General features: G+C 44.3%; 2 protein-coding genes across 11 annotated transcripts in view; one reads left to right on the top strand and one right to left on the bottom strand.

Moving 5' to 3' along the window:
* The window catches only part of LINGO1 (leucine rich repeat and Ig domain containing 1), a 393,052-nt gene that overhangs the window by 235,746 nt on the left and 132,589 nt on the right, over positions 1–24,717 (bottom strand). The gene's annotated exons all lie outside the window — the stretch shown is intronic.
* The window catches only part of LOC147015021 (uncharacterized), a 74,774-nt gene that overhangs the window by 42,812 nt on the left and 7,245 nt on the right, over positions 1–24,717 (top strand). Inside the window, exons 1-3 of one of the 2 annotated variants that reach the window (XM_085849330.1) lie at positions 22,334–22,600; positions 22,719–22,836; positions 24,467–24,555. In XM_085849330.1, coding sequence (XP_085705456.1) covers positions 22,587–22,600; positions 22,719–22,836; positions 24,467–24,555 — 221 coding nt within the window. In that variant the 5' untranslated portion in view covers positions 22,334–22,586. Of the gene's footprint in view, positions 1–22,333; positions 22,601–22,718; positions 22,837–24,466; positions 24,556–24,717 lie in introns of those variants that run through there. The other variant, XM_085849331.1, reaches the window with a different exon arrangement.

Here is a 24,717-nt window from a genome sequence, read left to right as displayed (position 1 = left end):
TGTACCCTTTGCTCTTTTCATGCTTTGTACTCCCCAGGTTTCTGTAGGACTCACATGGCCCATCATCAACCCCCTTCTGCTGAAACTACCTAAATCCAGGATCACTGCTCACTTCCACTCATTTATTCCTCTTTTCTTTTTTCCCACCTGTGGAACCAACTTTCAGATCCTCTTCAATCTCATTCTTCCCTTCAGGTTTTTTTTTTTTTAAACGAAATCGCCCAAAACAAGGCATAAAGCCATTCTAGGTAAGGGGAGAAGGGAAGGTTAGATAAAGATAAGGATAAAGCAAAACTAAATAAAAGAAAGTGAGATCTTCACAACAGCTGTTCACCACCAATCTCCCATCGTCCCCAATCCAAAACCATGATTTTTCTACCCTTGTTAACCTCACCCAACTCCCTCCTCTTTCAAACCTTCCAGTTTTCCCTCTTTGGAGTTTCCTTCTAATGTCCAACTTCTCCACCCCATGCATGCATGTTTTGCATCCTGCTTTTTTTGAGGGGGGGGGGCTGATACGTCTTGATCCATTCATTGTACCAACTGTTCCACGAGCCTCGACGATGTATAGAAAACAAACTAATGCCAGCAGACAGGATGCCCGCTTAACCTCTATCTGAGGTACCCCACATACATTGATGCATCAGATGTAGGGATGGTATGTCAAAAATAATGTAAACAAGGTAGGGATGGTCACAAGTAATCTCTCTCTCTCTCTCTCTCTCTCTCTCTCTCTCTCTCTCTCTCTCTCTCTCTCTCCCTCTCTCTCTCTCTCTCTCTCTCTCTCTCTCTCTCTCTCTCTCTCTCTCTCTCTCTCTCTCTCTCTCTCTCTCTCTCTGTCTCTCTGTCTCTCTGTCTCTGTCTCTGTCTCTCTCTGTCTCTCTCTGTCTGTCTCTGTCTGTCTCTGTCTGTCTCTGTCTGTCTCTGTCTGTCTCTGTCTGTCTCTGTCTGTCTCTGTCTCTGTCTCTCTCTCTCTCTCTCTCTCTCTCTCTCTCTCTCTCTCTCTCTCTCTCTCTCTCTCTCTCTCTCTCTCTCTCTCTCTCTCTCTCTCTCTCTCTCTCTCTCTCTATTTTGGTTCACAATCACCACAAATACGAACTCGTGTGTGTGTCATTATCTCCATTTGCGGGTTTCAGGAGGTGGAACGGAATCCTCCCAGTGCTCGAAGTATCCACCTCTGCTTTGGTAAGGGATCTCGATGCATGGGTCAAATTCTGAAGTGTTCTTGTTCTCAAAGTTTTGTTTCAAGGGATATTTTCAGGATCGTCATTGAGCCCCGGAAAGCTTCCAACTGTAGTTATTTTGTAGTGATATTCCCAGGGATGGTTTTTAAGATCTCCGTGAGGTTCTTCTTTATCATTCCCGTTTTACCAATAATTATCATTGTTATAATTTCAGCGTTCTTCAGCTTCCAGGATCTTTTCACTTCATTTTTGAGATCCTGATATTTGGTCATTTTCTTGATTCCCGCATTATTTAAGCCAAAATCAATGGGTGCTGAAACCTCAATTAGCAATACCTTCTTTTCTTTTTTTTATACCTTAGTACTGTCTATATCTGGTTGTAGTGTCTTCTCTGTCCACACTCTGGGATCACCGGGTCGTACATGAGCGTTGCTTCCTTGTTTGAAATTATTGCTTTTGGTTCATGTTTTCTAGAACTAGGATATTGAAATTTTTGCCAATGTGCCATTGGATTACTCTTCATGCCTTGTTGTGCCTTTGTGTGTACAGCTGTTCTGATATTAATTTTTTTTACATCCCGATAAGAGGTGACTCTTGCTTTCTGTTTCCAATTCACTTCGTTCCACCGTTTTCTTAAAGGCATTCGTGCATTGGTCTTGGGCATTTATTATGATTCATTCTCAATCCCAGTTGAACTTACCTCTGCTTAGCCATTCCATTGACTTATTTGGCTTGGCCCAATCTGTGCAAGTTTTTTGATATATCTCCCTGTTCTTTGATCGTTCTCCCAGTTGTTGGTGTATGTTTGGTAATATTTTGCCTCATATTTTCCGTCTGTCTTTTTTTGCATCTTGCTTTGATTTTGTTTTGGGGGATAGGTACGTTTTCAGGATTAACCTCGTTCTATGCAGGGATTGTTGGTAATTGTTTTGCGCATCTGTTTGTGACATATTTGGTGGCCCTCTTCTACTCCAGGGTATTTGTTTGATGCTTTGTTTTCTAGTTCCTGTATTGTTGTATCTCGGTCAGTTTTTATGTTGTCCGTTTTTATTGGTTTTCAATACACTGTAAATTCAAACTGTCAAATGTAGAGATCAATTAAATTCAAATTAAAGGCAGTCAGAATAGATTTACCAAAGGGAGTTCATGTTTAACAAATTAATTTCAGAAGACATTGGACAAGGTACTGCCAAATCTGAGGTTTTTATCCAATATGAGTAGCTGATCGGGTCGCTAACTCAGAATTGAAAACTGGATTAGTGATAGGATTCAAAATATGGCTGTGAGAGGGAAAGTGTCTTATGGGAGGATGGAAGTTGTAGGGTATCTCAAGGATCAGTACTAACACCATTAGTATTCAAAATTTACATCAATGATATGGAAAGGTGGTTAAAAGCAAGCTTTCCAAATCTGCAGAAGACACAGAGCTTGGATATAAGGGATATAACAGAGAGAGTGGTGAACATGTCAGGTCAGGTATGGGAGCATGCGCCAGAGCAGCGCGTCGCTGCATCCACGTTCCGCCAGTACTCCAGAGGCTTCCGTCTGGCCATCCCCCAGGCAGATGCCTGGCCCAACCCCATCTCTTTGACATGCCAATCAACCAGCTGCAATCACGCAGAATGTGGTTGGCACTTTGGCCTCCTACATTCACGAGGCTCTCTCGCTGAGAGAATCTGGTGAGCAGTATCAGCATCAGAAAAATGAGCCACGTATCCATGCAGCCACAGCTGATGCTCACGGGCTATACAGGTAACAAATCTCATCTGAATCTCAAATGCTGATTGGACATAAAGTCTGACCAGCGATAGCCAAGGATTCTCCCCAAAGAGACGTGGTACTAAAGGAATTAGGTCTTCATCTCAGATCCTTGGACAGAGTCAGACTCACAGCTGCAGAGCAAGACTGGAAGCATTAAGGACTTCGACTCATACTTTCAACCTCCTGCACAGGTACCAACAGCACCATACCTCATGATCCAATGAATCCATGACTCCCCAGGCATGACCCAAATGTCTATAGACCTCTGACTCACACCATTCTGAGACATGAATATCACTGCCAAGGTAAGTGAATCTCTCTGTGACTTCAACATCTTCATCGTAAACAGGTGCAAGCAAGATAGCAGCATCGGAGATGTCAATGAAAGCCTGGATCTTCGTTTTGACCCAGCGGCTCCGGCTCCTCATTCAGCACCTTGAGGGCCCCAAAAGGATATCCAGAGTCTTCGCAAAGATGACTGCATCATCTGCAAATTCAAGGTCAGAGATGTTGACATTCCCAAACGATGCACCACAGCTTGATCTCTCTGACAGCCTCCCTAGAATCCAGTCCATACAAGTGCTGAAAAGTGTGGGGGCCAGTAGACACCCCTGATGAACTCTCATAACAGCTGGAAATAAATCAGAGATGGAACCACCACACCTCACAACACTCTGAGTTCCAGAGTAGAGTTCAGAAATCAGATTGATCAGTTTTGGTGGCACCCAACGAAGACTGAGAATGCTCCAGAGGACATCCTGATTCACTGAAGCAAACACTTTGCAGAGATCAACAGAGGCTACGAGCAGCCCCGTTTAAACTCTCACCTGCGTTCGGCGAGGATCCAAAGAGCAAGGATACGATAAATCGTTCACCTCTTTGGTGTAAAGCCAGACAGCTCTAAATGCTGGTGCTCAAGCAGATGGTGGTGAACTCTATCAATAATTATCCGAGCAAGGACCTTGCCCGGCACCGAGAACAGCATCACTCCTCAGTAATTGTTGCAGTCTTGGTGATCACTCTTCCCTTTCCAGAGAGCGACAACAAGGCCCCTACTCCAGTCTGTTTGGATGATGCCTTTGCTCCAAATAGAGCACAGAACTGCATGAAATGACAGTCCAGCATTTCCACCAGCCTTGAGAAGTTCAGCATGGATTCCACAAATCCCAGGAGCTTTACCCCCCTTTTCAACTGGTTCACTGCTGCCTGTATTTCCACACATGAAGGTGGTTCACAGTTGATTGGAGGTACTGCAATCAGGATTGTAACACCCCTGACATCTAACTCAACAGCTGGTGTGTCACCCTGATTTAACTGCTCAAAATAAATGGCTCAGTCGGCCTTCACTTCCTACTCCTCTGTCAAGAGCTCACCACCCTACGCTCTAATTGCAGCACACCATGGGACAAGCTCTGAGGAATGCAATGCACAAATTCCTCTGTAAGCAGGGTGAGAATCACTTCACCACAGGTCATATGATTCTCACAGATGGTCCACACCTTCACAGAATCCTCACACATATGCCTCCTTGTACACCCTCAGTGAATGTACAATTTTACACCTCAACTCACTGAACAGCCAAGCTATGCCTTCAATCCTGGCCTTGCAACTCTGGTCAATAGTATCCAGTGTCCTTTTGGGAGAAAAAGTTCTTATTCGCCTGACTGTGGGTTCTAAGACAACCACTGGCAACATCAAGGATGGTTGTCTTGAAGGCACTCCACAACTCTTCAGGATCTCCCAAAACACCCAGACCCCCACAAATCCCCACTCAGCCTATTCGCAAACTCCTCAGCTACCCGCTCATCCTAAAGTTACCATGACACCTCAGCACCACCCTGACACACACCACCACAACCTGACACAGGAAGGTTACCCCATGTTTTTCCTCATATCATCAAAAATGGGGATCCCGAAGGCTTTGCCCCAATCCCATCTTCCGTTGTGCTGCTCTGCAAAGTACACATGAGGCACTCCCATGGAGTGAGTTTTCAGTTTTATTTGCTTTATTTATGTGTTTTGCGGAATAAAGTGTTTTACGGTGGCCGAAGTTCAAATCGTGCCACCAACCTCCTCGAAAAAGGTAACCCAACTGCAGGAGGATGTCTGCAGACAGTTGGGCACCAGATATGGATGGCCTTTGGCTCACAAGGAGCTCCTCCACCCTTTGACAGGTTTTGTTTTTAATCCTGCTGTGTGTCCATATCCATACACCTTCCTCACCAGAAAATCTGGTGAGCGACATGGTTTAGTTACTGACATTTCGACCTTGAAACAGGTTAGTACAGGTTTACATTGTACGTGTTCTGATCTGGCAAGTCACAGTTCTGATCTGGCCTGACCTGACACTGAAGATTCAAGTGATCAGATTCAGGAAAGTCTAAATTTCCACCCTTTCTCACCCAATTAATTAAGTAGATAAACTGATGTATTGAATAAATGTGGTGGTCATGTTGAGCAGTCATGATGGGCCAAATGGCCTCCTCCAATTTCCATGTTTATCCTTGTAATGGGTTAAGAAAATTCATGTAAAGTCCTATGATCTCCAACACGAAACCTCTGGACACCTTTCTCCATGAGCTTTATGCATTGTTGGAGAGAGTTTTAGTTATTTAGTTACTATGCAAAGAAAAGTGAATTAATTAATTTTATTTGGTGCCAACTGAAGACCAAGTTTTGTTTTATTTTCAGCAATATTACCCAGTGTTAACATTGCTTTATATTGAGTGTAATGCAGCTGCTTTAATGGCAGTAATCAGGTTGATATCATCTGTTAAAGTTGAGAAGCACAAAGTGTAGCATGACCAAAAAATAAATAAATAATCCAATGGAAAAAAAATGTTAAAAACAAATAAAAAGAGCGGTTTGACGTCAGGATAGCTGTGTGCCATCAGGACTGGACATTGAATAGCTCTCCAAAGTTTAAACATTAATTTTTAAAATGCTGACCTTAACCTCAAACTTCAACTCAGATTTGGTTTTGTATTCTGAGAACACATAACTCTCAATGTTCATTTCAAAATGGACATGTTTATTTATTATTTACAACAATATAAGGCTCGCAGTGGACCTTGTACATAAATCACACGGAAGACGCAGCCATTATGTTGAACAAAGTACCCAAAAGCAGCCCAGCCTCGACTGCTGATGGCTATTACCCACTTCCTTTGGGTGTATTCTGACTGCTTTGACACTTCGATATGTGCACTTCCTGGCCACTTTATTGGGAAATGCACTGAAAGTCGGGTTGAGCAAGGCTGAATACAGGACAAGAATGTCTTGAGAAATTTTAAATTCATTTTGTCATGAATAATGCATGCAATTAGTGCATGGGTTAGGCATAGTGTCATTGTGATAAACACAACATTAAAATTCAACCCAAATATGATATCTACAGATTCCAGTCAGCAAGAAAGAAGCATATACCTTCTTATACTCCTCAAATAACTTCAAAAACAGTATGTGCATCGACAAAGGGTGCGATTACATCCGATAACTTGGCACTTAATATTTGTCTTGGGAATTTGTAACAATTTTTTAACTGGAGGGCTGTGATCAGAGATCGCTGATGGTTCCCAGTGTAGCCAACTCGCGATATAAGCCAATTGGTAGCACTTGAAATTCTGCCTCAAATTGAAATAAATAATGATAATGGAAAAAATTTTCAATTGAAAAAACTCTCAATACCGAATTGAAATTAGAAATAAATAAATAAATGAAGAAAAAATATTTTAAAATATTGAAAAATTGGGAAAAAATTGCATATTTAAATAATTAAATATTTGGAAAAAATTAAATAATGGAAGATTGAAAAGAACACCATATTGAAAGTTCGGAAAAAAAATTAACGAATGAAACAATTAAAAATTTAAATAATGGCAAAAAAATTACTCTTCAAAAAGCAGGACACCATGGACAGACCAAGACTAAACCCAATGGCTTCCCCTCCAGGAGCGATAATAGGGTACACTCATTCAGCCATCTGTAGTCATGCTTTCTCACATCGAGAGCTCAATAAGTGCAAGATGTCACTTCTATTACAGAGCTGTCGTCGGTTGATTTGTTTGAGACAGTGTCTAAGTGTGAGTGAGGAGATTCACATGAAGAAAAAGGACATTAAGAGACAGTGTGAACAAAGCATCCAAATAGTTTGGAATAGTTGTGGGAAACCGTTTCATGCTTCACTGTGTCACAATGTTTTGCCTGTTGTCATCTCGACATCTGGCTTGTTGATGGAAACTAGTTTGAGCATGTCTATGCTTGAATGCACACACTACAATGTGAGAGACCCTGTGCCATTCCATTTTTCCTGATTATTCCATAATACCCACATACGCTTTTGTTTGTGATTCAAGCCAAAGGTCAAAGTTACCAAAATAGGCTCCGGTCAGCCGGGGCTTTGCAGCAATGAATGCAGCATCTCTCGAATGGAAGTTGTGCCGGGGAGCCATTTGCTCGTGTTAGCAGGTGGTTGGTAAGGATCCCACATCGTCTTTCAAAGGAGTATAAGTGAGATATCTGTGGCACCCTGGCCAAATTCTAAATTCCTTCCCAAATGTTTTTATGTGCAGAGGGCGTTGCATCGGCAGTGCAGCAGTTCACCAGTGATGGTGCAACCAACAGGCCAAGTTGCTCACAGAACAAGCACATTGGGTTTAACTAGCATGCAATTGCTGATCATGACCGATCATGCTATTCAGTTACCCTTCAGTTTATAACAATATACACTTATTTACAGCAATGTGTACGGGTCAGAGGTGAACAAATCATAGTCCCTGATACACCACTAGCCACTCAGCCGCTGTTGCGTCGCCGAGATAGATCCATTAGAAGCAATTCCTTGTCAGGCAAAATAGTTTATTCACAATCCAAGAACAATTGTTGCAGAGTGCTTGAGGGTATTTCTTTAAAATGCCACAAGCTCCGAAATGTCTCTCACATCCTTGTTCAACCACGCAACCCATGGTCTGTGATCTCTGAACCCTGAAAGCAGATAATTTCATGCTTTCAACATGTGTACACGTTGATTTGTTGTTGGTGTTTGCAGGTTTACACAAATGTTATGTTATGTTGAGCGTGAAGGTAGCTTCATGATTAATTTATTTAATCATAGCGCCAATATTCCCAATCTTTCCTTGGAAGTCAGGGTTGTTCTATTGCATGTACAATATATCACCCTCGTTGGTCTTCATCGTATTTCTTTATATTTTATTTGACATGATCTCATGGCCCATATTTCATCTTCTTCACTCACAAATCAATGCTGAATAGAGGAGTTATGTTGTTTCAAGAAAATTCAAAGCAATTATCAGCACTAAATGCCCAGAAATGAACACGTAACCATGCAAGTCTTTATCGGAGGTGTCGGTCGGTGCTCAAATACTTCAAATTCGGATGTTCGTGCCCAACACAAAATCAACTTCACATCGACCTGGTTGTTAGGGCATGCAAGAGTGTGAGCAACCAATGAGCAATCATGGTTTTGTGACACGTTGCAGCATAAATGAGCAGATGTCAGTGAGCAGCTGGTAGTTGGGAGATGAAAACAAATGGACCACCATATATAGCAGTCACCTCGGGGTCAAACTCAGGTCTGACGTCTGGAGCATATTGAGCGGTCTTCATCTGGGACTTTGCAGGCAACGTGTGCCGGGTGATAACTACTCTCCAGAGAGGAGGAAAAAAAGGAAAAAACAGAAGGGAAGGGGAGATTTGTGGGAGAGAGAGGAGGGGAGGTCATGCTCCCAGAAAGATGTGCGGCGAGACCGACACGTTGATTTTCGGTGATGTGGAGTTCCTCATTTAATTTGATGACATTACACACATGCAAAACAACAATACAGTTACATCATCATTACATGAAGAATAACAAGATGGTTTGACATTCAATGTACAAAGACTGTTTCACAATCTTGAAGTGGAATGGCTAATTTGTTCTGAGTATAAAGGTGCAGGAATGATTTGACTTAATAACTCGTGCAATGAAACCTCACAACTAACTATTATTACTTTTGAAAATAGCAATAAAGTTCCAAGTCTGAGGACACCATTACACTGCTGTTTATAAATGTGCTATGTTTTTAATTGCATGGCTCAGAGTGGAGCAATTGGGGGAAGATTGGTGAATATTTATATGAAGTTCACAGGTGAACACGACGAGGAGGAGGAATTGTTAAAACCTCATTCATATGAAAATGTTAAATACGATGGCTGCAAAGAAGGAACGTTTTAGGTATGAATACAAGCCTGGTGTTGGCTTAGTGGTTAGGGTGGCGGCTTGGGATCCTAGGGTCCTGAGTTCAAGCCCCGTTGGCTGCTGAATTAAAATACACCAGGAGGTTGACTCAGCCTGTCATCCTTCCGAGGTCGGCAAAATGAGTACCAGTGTACTGGTAAGGGGGACACTGCATCAGCGGCATAGCCGCGTCCCAACCAATGATGCAACCAGCAGCCACAGGGAGAGAGAGAGAGAGAGAGAGAGAGAGAGAGAGAGAGAGAGAGAGAGAGAGAGAGAGAGAGAGAGAGAGAGAGAGAGAGAGAGAGAGAGAGAGAGAGAGAGAGAGAGAGAGAGAGAGAGAGAGAGAGAGAGAGAGAGAGAGAGAGAGAGAGAGAGAGAGAGAGAGAGAGAGAGAGAGAGAGAGAGAGAGAGATATAGAGAGAGAGAGATATAGAGATATAGAGATATAGAGATATAGAGATATAGAGATATAGAGATATAGAGATATAGAGATATATATGAATACTGAATACGTGTTCTGATATCGATATAATAATAATGTTGTCTGCTCTGCATCTGGGAGGTCAGAAGTTCGATTCCGACCCTGACCAAGTCATAGTAAAGACTATAATAATGGTGCCTGGTGTTGGCTTAATGGTTAGGGTGGTGGGCTTGGGTTCCTTGGGTCCTTTTTTTTTTTTTTTTTGTATACCTTGGTCGAGGCTCGTATGAGAGCTAACACACAACTCACAGCAAGGAGGCACGAGACAAGAGGGGCGGGAGTGGAAGGGACAAAACAGTGGGGAACAGACACATTAGGTGAACTGTGGAAGGGAGAGGGATGGGGATGGGATGGGGAACATGGCGAAGAGAAGATGGACATTTCAGGGACTTTCAGGAAGGAAAGCAGGAGAAATGAAGGAAGTGGGCTTGGGTGGATTATCGGGGGTAGAAAAGATCGAGGATTTGGATGGGGGAAGATAAGAGGTGGTGGTGAACAGCTGTTTTGAAAGCCTGGAGGGAAGAATGGGAAAGAATAGAGTGAGGAAGTTTATTCCAAAGGCGGGAAAAAGAGGAATGAAAGAGTGAAGATGAGCAGTGATTCGTGATTTTGGTAGTTTTACCAGAAGGGGGTTGTTGGCGGACCTTGAGCGCCCTGTGGAAATGTGGTGGGGACAAATCGCAGAGAGAGCAGGGGGCAAGGCTGGAGAGGAGTCGGTAGAAGACAGAAAGACCACCGACCAACCTGCGGTGATTGAGTGAGAGGCCCAAAGACTCAGCTTCATTGCGGGAGATGCCGATGATCTTAAATGCCCTGGTTTCGACAGCGTGAAGCCGAGAAAGGTGGGAGGCAGGAGCACCAGCCCAGAGGGGAGAGCAGTACTCCATCAGGCTACGGACAAAAGCTTTGTAAGTGGTCAGGAGCTCAAGAGGGCCGAGGAAGGACTTAGCACGACGGAGGATTCCCAGTCGGCGACTGGCTTTTGAGGCGAGGTTGGAAATGTGACTTTCCCAGGAAAGGTCATGGCAGATAGTGAGACCTAGAAGCTTGAAAGAAAAGACTTCTTCCAGAGGATTGTTGAGAAAGTGGATGGGGGGGTTTTGTAAACGGTCCTTTCGAAGAGACATAGTGAGAGTGTGAGATTTGTCTGGATTGAAAGACATGTTCCACGTGTTGGACCAGTCCTGAGTTCAAATCCTGCCTTTCCATTGAATTAATACCCGGCTGGGTTGACTCAGCCTGTCATCCTTCCGAGGTCGGCAAAATGAGTGCCAGCTTGCTGGTGTCCTGTGTCGGAGTGGTGACCCATCCAGGATTGTGCCCAATGGCCAAGGAGACTGCTTAGGCAGCACCAATGCTCTGCACAGAGTATCGTCCCGATGGTTGGATGGATAATAATGATATGTGCTGCTTCCTTGCTTGATTATCAACATTTAAAGGGTAGAGTACAAATAAACACTGTGGGTGGGAATCTAAGAGGGGGAGAAAATTCCTCCTTAATTCCCCCAAAGCAGGCAGAAAAAAAAGCGATCATAAAGATGGCATCCCTTGTACCCATAATGCTCTGGGAACTTCCTCCAGGCACTGTTACTGTTTATTAATTATCAGTTGGTACAGTGTTTTGCGTGTGTGTGTGTGTGTGTGTGTTTGTGTGTGTGTGTGTGTGTGTGTGTGTGTGTGTGTGTTTGTGTGTGTGTGTGTGTGTGTGTGTGTGTGTGTGCATGAGATTTGTGTTTCAGCCCCCAAAGACCCGAAAATATCTATTTTCACCATCTTCCAACTGATTACTCCTACAAGAAGGTGTTATGGTCACTCATTTCTATGGGAACGTTTTTGGCTAAAGTCTTTCACAAACCGGTTGGCCACGCCTGAAGTTGGCAATAATTTGGAATCTCACCAGGGTGAGAGAGTGACAGATTTTGCGTTTTCAATATGGTCTGGCACCCTGCCCTGCTCACCAAACTGTCTTCCTATGGTATCCGAGGCAATCTCCCCTCATGGCTCGCAGACTTCCTCTCCTGTCGCAGTCAACACGTGACTGAATAGAGCTCTCTCATCCCCTCTTCTTGTCCAGGCTGGAGTTCCTCAAGGCAGTGTTCTTGGCCCTGTGCTTTTTCTGGTTTTCATCAATGATCTCTCTGACTCTTTGGGAAATCCTCTTTATCTCATTGCTGATGACTCTACCCTCTGCCATACCATCTGTCATCCCTCAGATCAGCAAGCAGCAGCTTCTTCACTCTCTGCAGATCTGGCTAAAATCACAAGTTAGTCCAACATTTGGAACATGTCTTTCAATCCTGACAAATCTCACACTCTCACTTTGTCTCTCCGAAAGGACCGTCTGGAACCCCCCCCCCCCATCTACTTTCTCAACAATCCTCTTGAAGAAGTCCTTTCATTCAAGCTTCTGAATCTCACTATCTGCCATGATATTTCCTGGGAAAGCCATATTTCCAACCTGGCCTCCAAAGCCAGTCGCTGAATGGACATCCTCCATCGTGCAAAGTCCTTCTCTGGCACACCTGAAATCCTGATCACATACAAATCTTTCGTCTGCAGCCTGATTGAGTACTGGACTTCCCTCCGGACTGGTGCTCCTGCCTCTCACCTTTCTTGGCTTCACGCTATAGAAACCAAGGTATTTAGGATCATTGGTATCTCCCACGATGAGGCTGAGTCTTTGGGCCTCTCACACTCTCACCGCAGACGGGTCAGTGGTCTTTGTCTTCCAGCGACTCCTCTTGGGCCTCTTCCCCCCCCCCCCATGCTCTGTCTGCGATATGACCCTCCTATATTTCCGCAGGGTGCTCAAGGTCCGCTACCAACCCCCTTTCTGGTAAAACTACCAAAATCAAGTATCGCTGTTCACCTTCTCTTTCATTCCTCTTTTTTTCCCACCTTTGGAACAAACTCCCACACTCTCTTCAATTCCACTCTTCCCTCCAGGTCTTCAAAACAGCTGTTCACCACCATCTTTTATCTTCCCCCATCCAAAACCATGATCTTATCTATCCTCGTTTATCTACCCCAAACCCTCCTCCTTCAAATTCCCTGCTTTCCTTCCTGAAAGTTCCTGTCGTGTCCATCTTGTTTTGCCCGTGTACCCCTCCCCATCCCTCCCCCTTCCACAGATCTCCCAATGTCGTCTCTGTTCCCCACTGCTTTGTCCTTCCCTCTCCCACCCCTCTTGTCTCCTGCTCCCCTTGTTGCATGTTCTGTGTGTCTGCTCTTTTATACGAGCCTCAACATTGTATACAAATCAATCAATAAATAAAAATCCTCTGGTGAGTTGTCTGATTAGTTATGTTGCATTGATGGGTTGACTAACTGCATGGACGTAACTGAGGTTGATGAAGGTGAAAAGTGGATCCGTGACTAGGGGTTGTGGATCTGCCCTTTGGAGATGTTCTGGGCTGAAAGGATCTTAACCTCGAGGAAGAACAGTGTCCAGCTAATGATCCACACGGTCAGGAAACCATTCAATTGTTTACGGGTTAAGGTTCTTACTTTAACAAAGGGAACTCTGTTTTGAAGTTTACAATTTCAATGAAATTGAATATCGGGATTTTGTAACATTAACATCATTTACAGCAATTCTTTAAGTTATGTTATATTTTAGGAATAGCCAAATGTGTGTGTGTGTGTGTGTGTGTGTGTGTGTGTGTGTGTGTGTGTGTGTGTGTGTGTGTGTGTGTGTGTGTGTGTGTGTGTGTGTGTGTGTGTGTGTGTGTGTGTGTGTGTGTGTGTGTGTGTGTGTGTGTGTGTGTGTGTTATAGAATTTTGAGGAACAGCAAAGTGAGAACGCAGGCGTAATAAAACACACTAACAGCAGGGTAGAGCAACAAAACAGAGAGACAGAGAGAGAGAGAGAGAGAGAGAGAGAGAGAGAGAGAGAGAGAGAGAGAGAGAGAGAGAGAGAGAGAGAGAGAGAGAGAGAGAGAGAGAGAGAGAGAGAGAGAGAGAGAGAGAGAGAGAGAGAGAGAGAGAGAGAGAGAGAGAGAGAGAGAGAGAGAGAGAGAGAGAGAGAGAGAGAGAGAGAGAGAGAGAGAGAGAGAGAGAGAGAGAGAGAGAGAGAGAGAGAGAGAGAGAGAGAGAGAGAGAGAGAGAGAGAGAGAGAGAGAGAGAGAGAGAGAGAGAGAGAGAGAGACAGAGAGAGAGAGAGAGAGAGAGAGAGAGAGAGAGAGAGAGAGAGAGAGAGACCTGGAGGAGGAAAGGACATGGGGAAGATCTAGAGAAAGGGAAGGGGGAGGAGGACACTGGGTGCACAATATGGATGCAGGTACAAACTCCCTTTCACAGAAGTGGAAGGGAAAACTGAGAAAACTGGGAAGAAGCAGAAATGGAACAAAACCAATCGAAGAGAATGGTGAGGGAGGAAACCTGGAAACACGGAAGAGTGGCCAAGGGGAGGGTTAATGAGGGTAGAAAGGATCATGGGTGTGGATGAAGAATGACCGAAGATGATGAACGGCTGTTTTTTGAAGCACTGGAGGCAAGAATGAGATTGATTATATTTATTCCTGTTACTAACATTTATGACAGGTTTTAAAACTCATCACAAGCCCTCTTCTACGCAAGAGCACGAGTTGTAAAAGCAAATAATTACTGACCCCGTGCATATCATCGTTGGTGAGTTGTTGACACCGTTGTGTGATGTTACCTTAACTCCTAAAAAATAAAAATAAAAAATTGGTAAAAATTGTATTTAAACGCAATATGCCTCTTGATGGAATTTATGACGTAATAAACTTGAAAAGGTCTTTTCCTTGGCATTTAGTATTTCCTGAAAAAAAATTGCACACTTAACCTTCACAAAATTTTTCTTTGTCAGTTGTTTTATTCACCTCTTCCTTTTACCATCTTTACACAAATCCAATTTTAGTCGAATGCGACCCAGGGTACATTTGAGAATGAAACAATCGTCGCATGTAACGGATCAAAGGATATACAGGGGGAAATGAAGAGAAAACCTTTTGAAGCAGCCAAAGTCTTCAAGCAGTTTAACTGTGCCATTAAGGCAGCGATATCATTTTTATCCCAAACTTTATTCGTTGTGTTGTACATCCCTCTTCATTGCTATGCAGCCATGTGGAATAATGTTCATAACCTCCCACCTGCACCGTTCATCGCACTTATTATTCCAGCAAGGATCTCCGCACCTGAGGAATAGTCGTGGAGGCCGCTCCGTAATTGAATACCACTTTTAAGACATCAGAAAGAAGTGTGGATGCTTCTTCCATTTTCCTATAAAATGTATTAATTTTATGCTGACGGTGGTTATATATTGTGAAGTATGTGTTATAACGACGAACATACAGTGGTTTCTACATTGCTGCAGTATGTTCCTTAATTGGGTAAAATGAGTTCCTTATTTTCTTGAGAAGTACTCTTGATATTAAATGCTGCTCATTCATATTGATGTACACGCCGTATGCAAATGTTTATGCATGAGTCTTTGGTGGGTGGAATAAAAATAACATAAACGAGAACTGCCACTTTATAGCTGCAGGAAGTTATGAGTGGATACCAAGACGCCCCGCTTTTACACAATCCCACTTTGATACGACCCCCGCTTTGTTGGGTGATGGAGAAGAAAGATGGGTGGGGGCAAGGAAATTGGGGGTGGGGAGAGAGAGTTGGAGTTTGGGGAGGTGGATAATTGGAAGGGGGGTTGAGTTTTTGGGTCGGGGGCTGGGATCGTGGCGGGGGGGGAGGGGTAAGGATAGTTCTTGGGGTCAGGGATGGCAGATAATTATTGGGGTGTGAGATTAAAGAACAAAGAAGGAGTATAGTGGGGGGGGAGGTCAGAGTGTTAGGAGAGGGGGGTTGGGTTATACACCTCCCCCCTGCTTTGATACAACCTCACTTTGATCAGACACGTGACCCATGACGGTGTCTATATAAAACTGAATTCAAAATGGGATTCCAAAATTCAATTGAAATTTTTTGTTTTTTAAAGATTCTAAATTATTAAATAATAATGACTGCCAGACCATGTGACCGATCATGTTGAAATTTTAAACGTATATTCCCCATGATGACTGGATAATACTTGTGAAGTTTCATCATGATTGATGATGCTGTTCAAGATAAATAGTTTTAAAATTTTGGTTCCATCCAATATGGCTGCCACACTATGTGACTGATGAATTTTTCTGTGAACACTCTTGTATCCCCAAGGCTTGTAGAGCGGGTGTGTGAAGTTTCCCCTTGATCTGTCAAGCCGTTCTGGAGAAGATTTTTACAAGTTTATTCTTCAAAAAAAAAATAAATGGCTGCCAGACCATGTGACCAGACAAGGTTAAAATTTACACCCTATATTCCCCAAGGCTAGCATATCATGTGCACATGAAGATTCGCATCGATGTAGTAAGTCGTTCTGAAGAAGAATATTTTAAAAGGTTTTTATATTCAATCCAATATGGCTGCCAAACTACATGACAGATGACCCCTCACCCTCCCTCTCCCACCCCTCTCCCACTCTCTCCCACCCCGATCGCTCTCTCTCCCACCCCTCTCCCTCTCTCTCCCACCCCTCTCTCTCTCTCTCTCTCTCTCTCTCTCTCTCTCTCTCTCTCTCTCTCTCTCTCTCTCTCTCTCTCTCTCTCTCTCTCTCTCTCTCTCTCTCTCTCTCTCTCTCTCTCTCTCTCTCTCTCTCCTTCCCTTTCCCACCCCTCTCCCTCCCTCTTCCACCCCTCTCCCTCCCTCTTCCACCCCTCTCCCTCCCCTCTCCCTCTCTCTCCCACCCCGATCGCTCTCTCCCCCTCTCTCTCCCATCAATTTTATTTTCCCATGCAAATTTATCCATAGAACACCCTCAATAATTTCCATACAGATCGGATAAAGCGTTTGACATATCCAATTATGACATCATAATGAAGGCTGACTGATTAAATCATCCTCAATAAAACGTATTCCCCATGTGGAGTACCTGTACTTGCCATGTGCCAAGTTTTGGGGTTTTTTTCCGTGGAACTGTTTTGGAGCTAGAGAGGTCCAAAGTTTTTCCTTTTTTTTCCCATCATCGCTGCCACACAGTGACATATGACATCATAATGATCATTAAAAAATTCTGCATGAGCAGTCGCTCCTCTGGGGAAATTTTTTTTTTTGTCGATCTGAAAAGTTGTTGCAGAGAAAATGAATTGAAAAAAAAATAAACGTCGAAAAAAACAGCGGAAGTCCAATACTATACAATAACAGCAAGAATTGCTTTGCAATACATGTTCCCTACCAATGTAATATTTTCTAAGTCCACAAAGGGCATAACTCTGTGAAAAGTGGATGAAAGGCCCTGAAAGTCAAACTTGTTCTGTAACTTATCATCATAAAGGCACGTACCAAGTTTCATTTGAATATGTTAAAGGGTATGGGAAAAAAAAGTCTGAAAAACCACAGGTGGGACGGACAGACGGAGAGCACACCTCGAGTCCCCTCGGGTAAAACCGGGAGGTGACTAATAATAAACAGAAGAAAATCAACAGGTTAACTGGCCTGTAAGGCGCCGTACCCTAATAAAGTCATATTCATTCAGAAAACACCACCTCTGCACAGACCAGGGTTGACCTACCTGCAGGCGTATCGTCAATAAAACACAAGGTGTGCACCTCCCCCACCCCCGTCCCCGTCCCCAACCAATCCGACTATCACATATTTCTAAGTGAGAGCACGTCCAGCAAGCATGTCTCTAGTGCGTACAATCGACAAAAAAGCAAGCGTATTAGACGACACGATTCAATTCATCATTAAAACAGTCACAAAATTCTCAGACGTGAGTTTTCTGCAGCAAATCTATAATAATAAATGTCAGTGTGTGTCAGTCAGGTCGTGTGTGTCTTCTCCATACCTCCAAAACCATGAAACATGAAACCTATCAGCCTGAAACATTGCATGCATACTAAAGGAACTCCAAGGGAGTGCAGGAGTGAAATTTGAGTGGTTGGGTTAATTAAAACACCCCTTTTTGACATTAATTAACGGCATTATTTAATTATGTCCTTCATCAGGCGCATCCTCAGCCACCTCACTCTCGATGGGACCTTAAGTCGCATCCTGGCTTACCATGCTGTGGTCTTAATTGGCCATTTATTTTGGCCTTCTCAATGATGCCTTGACTTGGAACAGGCTGCAACAATTTATGAATGAAAGTTTTTATTTATTTATTTATTTTCATTTTCCTCACTCATATTATCGAATGCCTGTTCATCATACCTGCGAATCTCTGGATACATTGCAATGCTTATAAATGCCCAGAGACGCCAGCGTTCGTTGCTTTATTTCATTTCCACCCGTGGCATAACCTCGAGAATTTTTTAAACGAAGCCGAATTACAAAATGTAAGCTCCAAAATTGAACATAGCAGCAGTTCAGACTCCTAAAAAAAGTGATCATTTGTCTAATTCAGACATAGTTTGATATTTGGAGCGTCTCAGGGAGGTGTGTGTTTAATATGATGGGTTGGTAATTACTAATTGCTTGCCAAGTCAGCCATTCCTTATAAACTGTTTTGTTGGAGTGCTTAAGCCACTTTGCAAGCATTCAACAATATCCGCACCATCACTGAATAATGTATATCGATTGACTTGAACAATGTTCAGGGACCAGTCGCCTGCATTGGCCGCGCATTGCTCTGTGGTGTAGGGGGCGATGGCTGGCTCACTGAAAATGTGCAATTTTATTTTACACCATGTTTACCCTTTTCGTACTATGTTTTTTCATTATATGACCAATCACTTTGGCATAATGAATACAAATAGAAAAAAACGAAACGTTCCGTTAACATCACAGCAGGATAGCCAAGAAATATGCATGCTTGCTTGCTCTAAGTTGTCTAGCCTCGGTTCGCATCCTGACCCAGCTATAAACTGTCATCCCAGTGTTTCACAGGCACAGTGATTCATCGATGTGTGGGCCGTTAAACTGGATGTCACATCTGATTGAACCCTCCCCTCCTCTCCTCCCCTCTCTCACCACTACCATCACTCTCCCCTCTCACCCTCTCTCTCTCTGTCTTACCCCCCCACCCCTCACACTCAATCTCCCTCCCACCTGTATCCCTATCTCTCTCTGTCCCTCTTTCCTCTCCCCACCCATCTCTCTACCATCTCTGTCCCCTCTCCCGCTCTCACCCTCTCTTCCCCCCTCTCTCTCTCTCTCTCTCTCTCTGACTGCCCCCCCACCCCTCACTCACTCTCCCACCCCTATCCCTCTCTCTCTCCCTCTCTCTCTGTCCCACCCCTCTCCCCCTCTTTCCCACCCCTCTCCCCCTCTTTCCCACCCCTCACCCTCCCTCTCCCACCCCGATCGCTCTCTCTCCCACCCCTCTCCCTCTCTCTCCCACCTCTCCTGTTAAAATTTACACCCTATATTCCCCAAGGCTAGCATATCATGTGCACATGAAGATTCGCATCGATGTAGTAAGTCGTTCTGAAGAAGAATATTTTAAAAGGTTTTTATATTCAATCCAATATGGCTGCCAAACTACATGACAGATGACCCCTCACCCTCCCTCTCCCACCCCTCTCCCACTCTCTCCCACCCCGATCCCTCTCTCTCCCACCCCTCTCTCTCTCTCCCATCTCTCTCTCTCTCTCTCTCTCTCTCTCTCTCTCTCTCTCTCTCTCTCTCTCTCTCTCTCTCTCTCTCTCTCTCTCTCTCTCTCTCTCTCTCACCTCTCTCCTTCCCTTTCCCACCCCTCTCCCTTCCTCTTCCACCCCTCTCCCTCCCCTCTCCCTCTCTCTCCCACCCCGATCGCTCTCTCCCCCTCTCTCTCCCAACCTGATACCTATCTCCCCCTGCTCCTCAACCCCTTCCCCTTTGCTCAGGGAACTGTTAAGGACTGACGGTTTAGTGTTGAATTTGTCAGGTTGGTAGCGTGGGTTTTAAATGCTCCTGCCCGGTTTTATATAGCACCCAGCGGTTAAAAGGAAAATGCTGGTGTTTGGGTGAATTTTATCTTCTTTCCATTCCCTTCCTCTCACGCTGCCTTCCCTTCCCTCTCTCATGCTGCCTTCCCTTCCCCTCCCCTCACACTATCCTCCTGCCAAACCGCTCCACCACCATACAACTTCCCGGAGGTCGAGAAGAGGAAGGGGGTGTTAAAGAATGTGCGAATTAGACAATGGAATGTTTTTTTGTTTTTTTTAATAGTCGTAACTGCAGCTTGGATCAATACCGTTTTTATAAAGCAATGAATCACGAGACCATGGCAGGATAGCCGAGAGGTACGCACGCACGCTCGCTCTAAGCTGTCTCACCTGGGTTCAAATCCCAACCCAGCTATAAACTGTCATCCCGGTGTTTCACAGGCAGGGTGATTCATCAATGTGTGTGCCGTCTCTCAGATGGATGTTAAACTGGAAGTCACATCTGCCGGATTCCCTACCCCTCCTCTCCCTCTCCGTCCCACCCCTATCCCCTCTCTCTCTCTCCCACCCCTCTCGTTCTCTTTGATCCCTCTCCTTCTCTATGACCCCTCTCCCTCTCCACCTCCCCTTCTTACTCCCCCCCTTCCATCTCTCGTCTCTCCCTCTATCCTTTCCCTCCCTCCTCTCTCCCCCTTAATATGCCCGTCAGCGAAGCGACAAGTTATATTTGCTAGTTAATCAATAAGACTGAAAAAGTCAATCGAGCCCGTATTTTTGATTTGATGTTGAGCGATCAAAAGAGGTATCCTCCTCCCCCCCCTCATCCCCAGTCCCCTCCTCCCAATCCCCCATCTCCCCTCCCCTGCCCTGCTAGTCGTGAGGCTTTTGTGTACCCTGGGTCATGTCATGGGCATTAACTGCTGAACATCCATTCACTAAAATAGGAAGTCCCTATTTCCCCGACATTCCTTATTTCTTTGAAATCGGAAGAGCACGTAGTTCCTGATAAATAATGCATTGAAATCAAAACTGTTGTTGGCATTTCCACAACTTGTGTGTCACGATCTGCTGCCTATGTAACTTATTTATTTGACGGATAAATGGTTTTCTTCCCAAGCAATCATCGTGCTGTCGTATTCAAATGAATTGCCTCTGAAAATAAATGATCCGTCACTAATTCCTCGCCTCCATCATCGAGTCAACGTATCGATCCACGACACGTCGCTCGAACTTGGTTTACCTTAAAATGTTCGAATTCGTATCAACTTTGAACTTCTGTGACTTGGAAGTTGCTGACAAATTATCTCATCAGATTTTGACTGTGGTCGGTAATTTGTCCTTAATGAAGTGACACATTGTCGAGAAACGGGAAGATTTCCAGGCTTTCCTCAAAGGAGAGAAAAATCATTCTCCTGTTTGTTGTTGGCACAATCTGAGAGCAGGATGTAACAGAAATCTTCATGAAAAATCATCACTGCGCTGCTCCATGCTTCCCCTTAACACTGCAGGCACTTTAATCATCGGGCAATTGAAAAAGCCAGCAATTTCATTGGATGGACATTTGCAACAAAAAAAACAAAGCAACTTCAAATCTACTAAAACGTTTTTTTTATATCTCACTCAATCCTTCTTCTTTGATGTGCAGCACAAGGCCGCAAGGTGGTGTCATTGGCTGAGGGCGCCGCAGTGCCGCTGATCGCTCGCCTGCTCTTAGCGAAGGACACCGTGCGATCTTTAACGTCCGGTCGCCCACCAACTAATGTTGTCAGATGGGACGCGCAGCTTAATGTCCATCTGAGGGATGGCACAGACGTTGATGAATCGCCCTACCCGTGAAACACGAGGATGCCAGTTTATAGCTGGGTCAGGATTCTAACCCAGGCTAGACAACTTATAAGCAACTGTGCATATCTCTGGACCATTCTGCCAGTGTTGTATCACTCTGTAAGGCCACCATATTGTTTTTATTTTTTTGTCACCCTTTCGAAACACCACTTGACGCCTTTGGCCGAGTTCCCCTCGCTGTCGAGAGTGATGTAACAACAACGTCAAGATGTCATTCAAGCAACTTTCACTGCAAGCAAAGGTTACAGATGACATCCTGGATACATATGCGTGTAGAGTGAACTTTCTGGAATGCAGATGGGGAAAGAAGAATTTCAAGTTTAAATGCAACTTGTGGTCTCGTCACAGTCTCTGAAAACACTGAACAGTCGACTACCAGACTTGCAGTACTTCGTAGTGGAACTGCTGTATCGCTCCACATGCTTTCAGCATGAGAGTTTAAAAAACATTTGCAGCAATGTTGGTGCCCCCCACCCCCTCCTGAGGCCCAACACTATGACGGGAATGAATTCATGGAGGCATTTCTGGTGCACTAGCTGTAATCAATGTGGCGTGCATCTCACTGTCTCTCCCACTGCATCCCTGCCCCCCCAAACCCCACACCCATAACCCCTAACCCCACCTCTCCATCCCAATCAAGCTGTCCCACAGCACCTGACACCATAGTCCTGAGTAACATTTCAGAAACCTTGTTAACTGTGCAAAGAAACCACGTAAACTACGTACGGTAAATGCACGGCAAGCACCCTGTGTTGGTCAGGAATATTGCAGGGGGGGGGGGGGGAACCCACTCCAGGCTGATGATGGCCGGCTTGTTCGAAACTTGTTTTTCAGTGTTTTCTGTGACCGACACACTTCCCTCCTTGGTTTGTTATTTAGTTTCTTATTTATCTTGTCACGTTGTATTTGAAACTGGACTTTGTTCTACTTTTATGATCATTTCCCCCCTGTTCTCTCCTGGCTTAGTCGGCATGGTCCACTGACCATAAGGGGAGATATGTATTTCGATTGTTGGCGTATGCCTGTGTTGATGTACTATCTTTTTTATATACAGCATGCATATGGTTTGTTACAGGTATTGTGAGCTGCTGCAGTAGTTGTCAGATTTTGTTTTTTGGATCAGTCTGACATTCTGGCCAGAAACACTTTTTGAATGAATATTTTGCCATTGGCTCCAGGGTAACCAGTAAGGACTTCTAAAACCTTTCAGGATGACTGATACTCGGTATGTATGTATGTATGTATGTATGTATGTTTGTATGTATGGGTGGCAGGATAGCTTTTTGAGTTGTTTGACCTGAGTTTTTAATCCTGACCTACCTATAAACTCTGATGTTTCACAGACAGGGTGAGATATCGATCTGTGTATTACCCATTGGAAGGATGTCACGTCGGAGGACCCATCTGTCTGCACTCGTTATTGTTGGACATGAAATATCTCACGGTGCCTTCGGAAAAGAGGTGAGTTATCGCGATCAACCCGAGCAAATTTCTGTTACCTTCAGGTACATCACATATTTTGGAAGGTAATGGGGAGATTTGGGTGACTGAGTGGTTGGCAATGGTGATGGTTGTGAAACATTGGTGTGTGTGTGTTGCCTGCATGACACTGGTACAGGTAGGTTGTTGTTCGAAAGAGTGTGGGCTACATGGATTCTGGATTCATTGTCATTTTCAAATAGCTTCCTTGCTGCATGGATCATGGTGCTTGTGTGCACATGGGAACAACTCGATGGAAGAAGGGCTACAGGCGATACCCTTGCCCCTGTGAACTCGCTCTTAATCATGAAAGAGTTTTCGCATTCTTTTCAACCCACAGTTTCCATATCATGCAGAAGGAACTGTGAAACTAAACCATGCTCTCTGTCAGATTCGCCATTGTTCTTGAACCCAGATGAGACAAAGTTGAATCTCTCTCTCTCTCTCTCTCTCTCTCTCTCTCTCTCTCTCTCTCTCTCTCTCTCTCTCTCTCTCTCTCTCTCTCTCTCTCTCTCTCTCTCTCTCTCTCTCTCTCTCTCTCTCTCTCTCTCTCTCTCTCTCTCTCTCTCTCTCTGTCTCTCTGTCTCTCTGTCTCTCTGTCTCTCTGTCTCTCTGTCTCTCTGTCTCTCTGTCTCTCTGTCTCTCTGTCTCTCTGTCTCTCTGTCTCTCTGTCTCTCTGTCTCTCTGTCTCTCTGTCTCTCTCTGTCTCTGCTGTCTGTCTCTGTCTCTCTGTCTCTCTGTCTCTCTGTCTCTCTGTCTCTCTGTCTCTCTGTCTCTCTGTCTCTCTCTCTCTCTGTCTCTCTGTCTCTCTGTCTCTCTGTCTCTCTGTCTCTCTGTCTCTCTGTCTCTCTGTCTCTCTCTTCTCTCCTCTCTCTCCTCATTTCCCCCTTTGATTGTGCTTCATTTTTGTTGAAAGATAACTGTAGTCTTGGAAACCTCGTTTGAATTTCCACTGTATATTTTGCTCTGGGTGAATCTACACTCTCAACTCAATTGAATTAAACGTGTTTCGATGGAATAATTTACTCTCAATCGTTTGTGCATGCAACAACTTGAACCACGAGCCACGTGCATATTTCCAACTTTTAGCCTGCTCAAGGTGTCAATGTAATTTGTGAAGCCTCTTGATAATTAATTTTGTTGTTTTCCTCTTGGTTTTTTGATTTGTGGGGGTGAAGGGGGTTCGTTAATTTCGACATCCCTTTCACAGATGCTCATCCCAGTTGAGTTAAAAACGCATTTCATACATTTTGTGTCAAGTGAGGCCTTGCTCATCTGTTATTGTGACTGGGCCACAACAAGCTGGTGGCTTAGGCCGTCATGACAATGTTCTTACCAATCAAAAGCTAAAATGATAACAAAAGTTTAAAGTGCGGTTTTATGATAAGCAGCTCAAAAGAGATTTTGTGCTTGAAAAAGAGCAGTTCGGTTGAGCCTCATTGGCTCTTTCATGACATTCATTTGACAGCCTGTCAGAGAGTGTTCCATTGCAATGCCATGTTTCGCCTCTTCCTGCAATTTCCTTTTCATGATTTATAAACTGGCAAACACATTTTCTCATTGTCTGTCTTATTTTTACTGAAGTTATAATTCTCTTTTTTTTTTTTTGCAGCAAATAGTGCAGCAACACAAGCTGTCTATGGCAGTAAAATGGAAGTTTTCAGATTTCCGCTTCAGCCTCCTCCGAAATGCTTCAATCAGGTACTCATCAGCGTATCGGCAGCTATGCAGGTGGAACTTCAACTGTCAAAATAGACGATAATAGAGGTGAGGTCCAGATTACGTAGGGTTGGTCCAGCTGAATGGCTGCTTACGCAACAGGACCCATGCACTGGCATGTTGTCTTGAAGTAGCCCATCTTGC

The sequence above is a fragment of the Eptatretus burgeri genome, chromosome 12, assembly GCF_056783735.1.
Source record: "Eptatretus burgeri isolate ZD-2024b chromosome 12, Ebu_testis_v1, whole genome shotgun sequence".
Lineage (NCBI taxonomy): Eukaryota > Metazoa > Chordata > Myxini > Myxiniformes > Myxinidae > Eptatretus > Eptatretus burgeri.
This window is presented reverse-complemented; position numbering and strand designations above follow the sequence as displayed.